Here is a 9,882-nt window from a genome sequence, read left to right as displayed (position 1 = left end):
GGAGCAGCGACGCTTCCAGCCCGGCTCCGGAGCGTCTCCGTCAGGTGAGTCCTCCTCTTTCTCTCCTCTGGAAAAACACCATCAGTGACGAGAAATGAAGCGAAATAACCTCCGCCTGCACATGTAATGTCTTTTTTTAGCCCGTGTTTTGTCGGAGTTCGCTCGGAGCACCTTGACAGCTGAGACTGACAACTTAAGTCAACAAGGAGAGACTCCGTGTGCAAGCACAGCCAGACTCCGCTCAAAAAACCTCCTGAAAACTACCAAAACTCACATTTTTCACATTAACGAGTCCAATCAAACATTTATTGCCACTTTGAATCACTCGGTGGTATTTTTGAGTAAATTCGGCATATAGACGATCCTTGTGTTCTGCCTTATTTAAGTAAAATTAACTATTTTAAATCGTTTAGTCCTATAAAATCACATGTGAATTAACATTTTTATGTGTTAATATTGACTGTTAAATGAAAGAACACGACATAGTTTGTCATTTGAATAGATATATCACACAGCATAATCTGCTTATCGCTGCAGGTGATTGACTTGTGGAAATCCCAATAATAAAAACGTTTTTATTTCAGAGAAGTTTTGAAAAGAAATGACTAAAATGTTGAAAATTATGTAATTTTAATGTTGGCCATTTGTTGTTTTTGGCTAAAGCGTTCAGATCGCCAAAACCTAAAAAAAAAAAGAAAAGATAAATTACCTAAAATAATATAAATGGCTGAAGAAAGAAAACTGGCAAAATTACTAAAACTGCTAAAACTTGCAAAAAATTTTGATAAAATGGCTCAAATAATTGGAAAGAATTTTTCAAAGAGATGAAATGATTTAACCTTTTAGAAATGACTCAAAACTGCTAAAGTGGCAGAAATGGCTAAATTGTTAAAATAGCTAAAAAGTGTTAAAATGGATGAAACATGTAGTTTTGTGGCTAAAATAATTATATAAAATCTGCTCTTCTTAATTTTAGTACCAAATATTATTTTGTTTTATGATATCAAACAAAAAACATGTAAGAAAACCTTATAAATGGGTAAAAATGTCTTTTTAAGCATCCGAGGCACAACGGTTGCTGCAGGTTTACATGCAACATTGGGATTTGTTGTCTGAGCTGTTGCTGACTTGTGAACAAATGAGCTCTTTCGACAACCGTTTGTTCTGACTGTGTCTGGAGGGACTTTTCTGAGGAAATCCAAACTTGAAGACATCTGAGCTCCAGAATAAGCGTCCATGGATGCTTGCTGGCCAATGAGCCAGTGTCGGCCTCCTTGTTTCCATTCCGGCCGCTGGTCAGCAAGGGCTCGTTGCAGTTGTTTACCGCCTGGCGAGGTGCCTGGCCGGTTTTAGACTGCGGTGTCAGTGCAGAGACATGCGTCGGCATCTGCTGCCCGATCACCTCGTCCCAACAACTGTAAATAGGCAGACGGGGTAAGCTTCTTGGACGTTGGACAAGGAGTCCAGAGATGTCTTCTCAGAGTGGGCAGCGTCCAAATTTTACTCTGATTACACCCTGACTGGATTCGGGAGGAAAGTCCTGTTTGGATTTCCCACTGTGGAAACTCTGCTGGATGTTCCGTCACTCTCAGATAAACCAGAGGGACACACGCGTTTGCCAGAAGAGTTTTTGTTCATCGTGTTGTTCCGAAGATAAGCTGGCACTGTGCCACTTCCTTAAAGGTTCGGGGGGGGGATGTTATCCATGAACCGAGATCTTCCTGAACGGGAAGACGAACAGATTAGCTGCCTGCTCCTGAGAGAACAGGCTTCCTGGATCAGAGAAAACAAGCAGCAGCAGCGGCAGCGTCAAGCCCAAGTCACGCAATGTTCTCTCTTTAAAAAAACAACATTGGAGTTAATAGTCTTTATACTGAAACTAACTAATAAACTAATCATACTTTATTAATCCCCCTCGGGGAAATTCCTCGTTTTGGATACAGCTGAATGAACCGTGACAGACGTGAAGCAGGAGACTTCTTTCATAAAACATGAACCTCTTTGTGGATCCTGGACACTGAATGATTTCACTCAGCTGAATGAAAATTACTACACCTGCTGCAAGAAGGTGTAGTAATCATGTGCATCACTCATTTTTCTCAACACACCTTGTATTGTGTGTGTATGTGTGTGTGGTTATTGTGATGTTGTCACAAAGATCCAACTAAAAAGTGATGTATTGCGGGAATGACAGTAAAGCCATTTCAATGTGGGAAATGCCATTATGTTGTATAAAAGTGGTTCGGTGTTGCAGCTGTTAGATGCTTTACAATCAGCAGTAGTTGATGTGTTTCACATGGTGAGACGTTCGGATCCAGAGATTAAAGGTCAGGTGTCTGAAGTCTTCATAACTTGTGACTGAGCTTGGTGTCCCTGTGTCTGCAGTGTGTCTGCTGTGTGATGGCAGGCTGGACTGCCGCTGCCTCCAGGTTGACTCACATAGACCATGAACCGGCCCTCAGCTCCTGGAGGACAGTGATCCTTATCCCAGCTTCACTGTGAGTCCAGGATTTTCTCTTCATGGACCCCAAGTCATCGCCCTCCGTCCCCGGAGACGCTGCGGGGGCATCGGTAGCTTCCTGATTGCAGGATCAGAGAGGAAAAGTACTGACGAAGAAGCACCGTGAGAAAGTCTGTGGGACCCATCATGGGGAAGGAGCAGGACCTGCTGGTGGCTGTGAAGAGCGGAGATCTGCTACTGGCCCACAAACTGCTCTCCAAAGTCAAGGCCAACAAGACCAGTGAGTATCAGTGTGTGTGTGTGTGTGTGTGTGTGTGTGTTTTAACAACCAGCCGAGCCGTTGTTGTTGACTGCTGCTACTAATCTCCTGAACACAGCCTCCTGCACCTCCTGCACTTCCTACACCTCCTTAAGTTCCTCCATTTCCCTCCACCTCTTGCACCTCCTTCGCCACCTGCAGCTCCTGGCGCTCCCGCACTTCCCGCATCTCGCTGTGTGCCTCGTACGTGCTCTTTCGTCTTCTTTCCGTGTTTCTTATCTCCAAACATCCAAAGTCACGCTCCTCTAGAGCCCTCTGCGTGTCGTGCTTTGTGTTACACGACGAGGTCCACCCTCTTCCCTTCCTTGGCCTCGCCAGGCCCGGGGAAGGTCGAGGTCGAGCCGGCTGATTTCCCCGCCTGGCGTTATCTGCTGCAGGCTTTCACGGGGACGGCCGGCCGCTCGGTGACGGGCTTCAGGAACAAAGCCGAGGCTGTCAGACGAAAGCCTGTTACACACTCTCTACGCTGCACAGGCAGTGCGCCGCGCTCGCCTCGGAATATTAAAAGTGATATTGTCTGTTTGTGCACCGCTGTGCGTCTCTGTTTGTGAAAATTCAATGAGTGCCAGGCTTGTTGAGGCAATGCGGCAGAGGAGGAAGCCCGTGACTAATGTTCTCTGTTGTTCAGTGAGCAGCCATCCAAGATACACAGTACCAAAGACATACTTCATTCACACACTATTTAACCACGTTAAAATACATTTAATGCAACTTTCAATTAAAAAAAAAGGTGTTGTATGTCTGTGGATTAAGAGAAGTTGAGGTGACAGTCACTCTGAGAACAGTTTGCATGTGTACCGGATTAATCCAAGAAATAGACAACTCCAGGACCTTCCTGTAAGATTTTGATGACATCTGTTTTGTAAATTCGGGATCGGTTGGTAGGTTTCCGTCCCTGTCCGATCAGCTTCTGTCCTGTACTCGTGTGTCAGCGGTCCTGCTGTGAGGTCTTCCACAGATGACCTCCTCTCAGCCCTGTCAATGGAAGCAGATTGATCGGTCAGTGGTGACCTGCTTTGAGAGGTCTGAAAACGAGCCGGCTCCAAAATAAGCTTCCAGTCGACCCCCCGAACTCAAGAACATGTTTAGATCCACTCTCGTTAGACAACCTCAGGAATGGACATCCACCTTAGAATGACCAGTTTGGAAGCCAGGGCTCCACTTGCAGCACGTTTTCAAGTGAAGATGCAAAAACATTTGTTGTGTTTTGGGTGTCTGTTTACACGACAGTGGTGTTTGGAGCCAATGAAAATGCGTCTCTCTGCAGGCGGCGGAAATGCTGCTACTGCGCAGTTCTTCTGTGCATGTGCAAATAGATGGACAATAGCAACAATGGCGGCCTTCATAGTGTCGTGACTCCCAGTCCATATTCTCCTGGGACTTGGTACATTTATAGTTGACAGTCAGCGTAACAACAAATGTGTGTATTGGTGAAACTTCTCTGGAACAGAAATGCAAAACCAATGCATTTGCACTGGAGTCCTTGTGTAAACGGGCTGTTAAGACCATTTCATTCCACTTGTGTGTTAAAAAGTGTATCAGCGCACGGTATCACCCCCCCCCCCCCCCCCCCCCCCCCCCCCCCCCCCCCCGGCACCCTTTGTGACTCTGCACCACCAGCTGTTACAACAATTAATGACGGTGACTCCTAATGCAGACAGCAAAGTGGCTTAGTTTTCTGTTTTCAAGCAAAAATCAATCTTGAATGTTTTGGATGAAAACTTTTTCCCCTCTCTAAAAAGCTGTGGGGCGCTTGGTTCCCTCAGTCTGTCTGACATATGGGTCGAAGAGCAAAGTTAGTACGACGCTTCCAGGCATAATAAACACATTAAGTGGAAACACCCCAGGTTGGAGTAAATGAGGATTCCCACTGAGCCTCAGCAATCGCTGGCAGGTTTATGATGCACTCACTAACATCGGCAGAAGTATTGAGCATGCTTGTAGGCATGCTAGCTTCTGCGAGTTACCAGAATAAACCGCCCAATTATGAGTCTGATTAGAACTTTAATTTATTAAAATATGAGTGCTAAGTAGGGAATGTTTACTAGGTTCATCTTTGTAAGCATCGTATATTAGCCACTTGGCAATAAAAAAACAATGTAACGCTGAGGCTAATGGGGTTGCTAATGATCTTTTTACTGGCCTTCGCATTGGACTGAGTCATTTTGTTATTACGTCCACGTTTAGTGGGGAAGGATGACTACGTTCTTCGTCTCTGAGCATGCTCGGTTTTGCGAATTAGCCGGGACAACGGATTATTGTTGACGCTTGCTAATTAGCGATGAAAACAACCTTGTTTTGAGCCTGATGGGGTTGACGGTGTTGTTTTCACTGATGTTTGGATGGAAACCGAGATGTAAGGAGATGAATAAACTCTGGTTTTTATCAGATTTGTGTTCAAATTTAGCAAAACCCAACCAATACAGTAATTACAGTTAGCAGTGTTCGACATGTCTTCTCTGCTGTAAACCCCTCTTGGTTTTTGCTCGGCATTAATTAGGTCAGTGACACAGCGTGACACATTGAGAGCAAAGGAAGTTCTGCAGAACAATATTTAATCTTCTAACATCATGTTAACCCCACAGGCCGTCGTAGTGAAAACATGGGGAAGCAGCAGGGCGCAAAAATGTCAACAGTTTAGACATTTTAAAAATATTTGCCTATAGAAAAATGATCAGTCCTGTGAATATCCATGATGGCAGATCGCCTTAAAGATTTTCATGCTTTCTGTTTAATCATCTGTACCATGACGGGATTTTTCATCACACGCTCACAGCCTACTGAGGGTGAACCATGTAAACATGGATTGACAATCTTTACAATAAATGCCAACTCTGAGTAGAGGAGGCATTAAATGTATAAACAAATGACTCGCCAGATTTTAATGCTTTTATCAGTATAACTTCCTTAAATTGTCATCATGGCCATCGTCACTTTGATGGTCAGAACTTCAAAACATGTATTGCACGGTTTTCTGTACTTGATGACACCGTTGAAACTCTATAATTCAATTAAATTTTATTTCTCTAGTGCCAAATACAATACAGTCATTTTAAGGCACTTTTACTGAGAAAAACCCGACAAGAAAAAAAGGAAAATCCAATTTTTAACACAAAGAAAATTGAAGAACCAGACTCTGAGGTACAGACTTTCTGCTGTTTCAATTTGGGTTAGGGGATACAGTTGGAGAAAAAAATAGGACAGACGGGCAGATTGTCAGGCGGGATTCAAACACTGGTTCAACCATTGTCAAAATTATGAAACCCTGTGGAAAACCTTCCTTGTGACTTCAGACAAAATATCTACAATCGAGTACAAGACGTTGGATTCTAATAGTCGGATTGCCACCAAGACTTTGGCACATCCAGAAAAACAGGCTTTTTCATATATATTGATCGATATCCCACGATGATGCACTTTTTTTCAGTTTAGCTTAATCATCAGAAGGGCCAAACATACCTTATGATCTGCTTGTGTACACCACCTGATCACACTAAAGCCAAACACTTAAGTTTGGCTATTTGATCTTCTATCCAGATCAAATAAACCCAACTGTTTACTTAAAAAGTGCTTTAGTTTCTTTAGTGATTGCTTTTGACGTTTTATGATGAGTGCAGAGTTCTCCGTGTCAGTCTGACAACAAGCAGAAGTCTTCCAGGAGTGCGAAGCTCCCACAGAGGTCAGGGGCTTTTTAACCTGTCTTCGTCACACAGATGTGTCGGACATTGTTGAACCTCCAGGCCAAACTGAGGCTGAGCAGGGAGTGGAGTGAGGAAGGATCCAGCGGGAGGTGTTAAGAGGTCAGGAACCCACCGGATACCTGGAAGGAAGACGCAATGTATTGAGAGATAGATTGTTCCCATCAGAGCCTTTATGAATTTTTTGGAATTGTGTTGATCTAATATTGATCCCGACAGTTGTCTGAGCTGATCGGTTTAATTTGACAGTTTCTGATCTATTAAAAAAATGCAAAAACATCTGCTATCAGATCAAAACATTCCCAGTTAAAACAGGTGAGCCGAAATGAACTGAAGAAAGGAGTTCTTGAAAAACCAACATGTGTTTCTTCAGAGTATTGGATTGTTCTCACATATTTCCTGTTCTTTTCCTTCACATGGCTGATGAAAGCTTCATCTTGGTGTCTTGTGGGAAATGTGAAAGCCTATAAAAACTTAAAATTACAGTATCTCTCTCTTTCCTAACTTGTTTGTTCTTTTGATCACCATTAGCATTGGACTTTGAATCCCATTGCCCCTGTTCTGACAGTGGCAATATGCTGGGCTCAGGTCCTTGAAGGTAATGCTGGCTGAGGAGTCCGGCTGTGTCCTGAGGAGATTACTGCTGCGCCGCTAACGCCAATGTGATGGATACAGAGCTGAGGTGGGAGGTTTCTCCTCCGCTCAGCCATCTGCTGACATCAGGTCGGCTCCTCACTCAATTTAAGTGGACTTACCTCTGTTTGTGCTCGGCTATCACAAGTCCAACATGAAGCTTTCACAGTGGATGCTTCATGCCTCAAGTCTTCTCTTTCCCACACGTTCTTACCTGGAGTGGAGCTGTGGGGTTGTTTCTCACCCCGCCCTGCAACGAGCCTCTTTAGACTCCAAAGGTTCTACAAAGGTCTCCATGATTACAATGCGACACTCGGCCCTGCCCTCTCATCTGTCTCCTAACGCGAGACCTCTGGGAGATGCACAGATGGTTAAACAGCCACCACACAAAGGCAAAAGATCATACTCCACCATTGTGTCATTTATTTTCGCTGGTACACACGATTTTGTGTGTGGGTGACTCATGCAGGGCTTTCACTAAACCCGGGCGTGATGACTCCCAGGCTATAGAAGGGCAATTAAAGCTTATTCAGAACGAGTTTGAGAAAGATAGTGCAAACAGTTTATGAATGGATCAGCCTTACAAATCTGTACTATCTAAGTTCTAGTGGTTATTTTTAAGTACAACAACTACTCGATGCTGCATGGCAGCTCTGCCTCTGATACTAAAAGCTTTCCTGAGCTGGTTGTGTTGACGTGTTTGCATAAATGATTGGTACAAAAAAATGCCAACAAACAAATGCTGAAAACCCAATAAAAATGACACACAAAAAACCCTTAAATTATTAAAACTGTTTAAAAAATAATAACTTAGTCTTACATTGTTGTTAGAAAACTTTGAAAATCCAACCTAAGATACAATAATTGTTATCATAAAGAGTTGTTTTGTTCCTATTTTAAAGGTTAAATTTGTTCTGCAGCTCTCAGTGAGTTTTATTTGATGGAGATGCATCTCCTTTGGTCTTTGCGGTCATGTTATGTCTTTGAGGCCAACGATAATGCCATTGCATCAGATGTCAGTGCTGCCCCTAGTGGAAAAATTTGAAATTGCAGTTACGGTACTTTTCTTTTTTTTACATTTTTAAAGGGGTTATATTATCGAGCTTTTCAACATTTTCACAAGGGTCTCATTGGTCCAAAAATGAAAGTTTATTTCCTTGATTTTTATTCACTTGAATATTGTATCTTCTCAGCCACATTCAGAATCTGCTGTGTCTGCGTGAGCTGGACTGGCTCCGCCCACACATGCCCATCTTGGGAAGAGGATAGTCTTCATCAAACATCCATGTTGTTAAAGTGTTACTGTTGTTCCTAGATGAATTAATCAAAATTGAAACGTTTAAGTCTCAGTTTCATTCCAAAGAATTGGAAAGGTAAAAATTCTAAATATTCTTATGAAAAGAAACTTGGGGTTAAAATGACTTCCAGTACAAAGCTGCAACAACTTAATTAGTATTCAACTTAGTCATTTCATGCCATTTGTTCCAAACAGAGGGATATTGTATTGCCACGTATGTAGGAACTCCAGAGAGACTCATGGTAATGGTTTTATTACGGTCAGTTATGCAACTGCTTGTTTCCACACTTCAGAAGAGAAGAGATTTGAACACCACTGAAGCTCTGCTGCAGTAAATTGGTGTGTCCCTTTGGGAACTTTAGTGTTTTTTTTTTTGTTTTTTTTTGCAGAATCTCTCATTGATGAATCATTAATGATCTTTCTAAAGGAAGTTCTTTTCTCCAACTGTCTTTGTCAAATGTAAGCCGGATGGCCGACAGATTTTTCTGTCTTCGTGGTGAAGATCTGCTGGTGATAATCTCACTCCACATGAAGATGTTGGCATTTTATTTTAATCTACGCTGTCTTCTTTTAGCTCGAAGACATATGGGTTTGTCATTTGACTATCTGAATGCCAAAATCACACGTTTCAGTTTGTGAAAGTGAGAACACTTTATCAGCATGGGCTGTCGCTGGTTGACCCTACACATACATTATTGGCAATTCTCCAAATTCACTTAGTTTGATTTAAATTAGAATGACTATTAAATCATCATAAAAAGAGAAATGGTTGACAATAAGTGCAAAAAGTTAAACAGCGAGGGACTTCATTTTGCCGTTCCGAAGACCATTGTCAATATGTGATACAGTTTTTGTTGAGCTGGTCTCTTATTTAAATTAATATATTTCCCTTCCATTGCCCAAATATGACCTAAAATTGATATTTACTACCACTTGTTAGTACTGCTAACAATCAAACTGGTGACAGATCTAGTACTAGTAACACTAGCAGAAACAGTTGGGGTTAAAACAGGATAAAACTATGATTTAATCCAAAGGCATTTGATTTAATTCCATTATTTTTACATTAATTCCATGCAACATTATCTTTTGACTAAATGATGTAACATATGTGCATGTGTGCACATTTAAGAAACACCGTTGCTAATAAACAAGCTTAATTCTGCACCTGCTCGCTTAGCTGTTTACCCCTTTATTCACCAACCCCCACCACCTTCATTCCTGTACCTCGAATTAGGGATAACCCATCTGGCCTAAAGTCAGATTAGAAATCTGTCAGACTTAAGAGTACCTAAGAGGAGGTGTATTTAGCGTGCGAGCATCCCCGTGTGGATTACAGCATGTGCCCGGGCGAGTGAACCGCGCATCCCCAGCACCGTAGCTGCGTTCACATCTCATCCGTATTGTATTGAGTCTGCAGCAGCAGGGTGCGGCAGTTAGCCCATTAGCTAACAGGCTAACTGGGCTAATCTGT

At 42.6% G+C, this 9,882-nt stretch overlaps 1 protein-coding gene across 4 annotated transcripts in view; it reads left to right on the top strand.

Annotated features, from left to right (window-relative positions):
- Positions 1-9,882, top strand: part of LOC308145934 (CASK interacting protein 2) — a 47,017-nt gene continuing 37,135 nt past the window's right edge. For all 4 annotated transcript variants that reach the window (XM_080517534.1, XM_080517533.1, XM_080517532.1 and 1 more), the window contains exons 1-2: positions 1-44; positions 2,386-2,741. In XM_080517534.1, coding sequence (XP_080373660.1) covers positions 2,648-2,741 — 94 coding nt within the window. In that variant the 5' untranslated portion in view covers positions 1-44; positions 2,386-2,647. The remainder of the gene's footprint in view (positions 45-2,385; positions 2,742-9,882) is intronic.

Source organism: Blennius ocellaris, assembly GCF_963422515.1.
Source record: "Blennius ocellaris genome assembly, chromosome: 21".
Lineage (NCBI taxonomy): Eukaryota > Metazoa > Chordata > Actinopteri > Blenniiformes > Blenniidae > Blennius > Blennius ocellaris.
The sequence above is the reverse complement of the archived record's forward strand: the minus strand, read 5'-3'. Positions and strand labels throughout refer to the sequence as shown.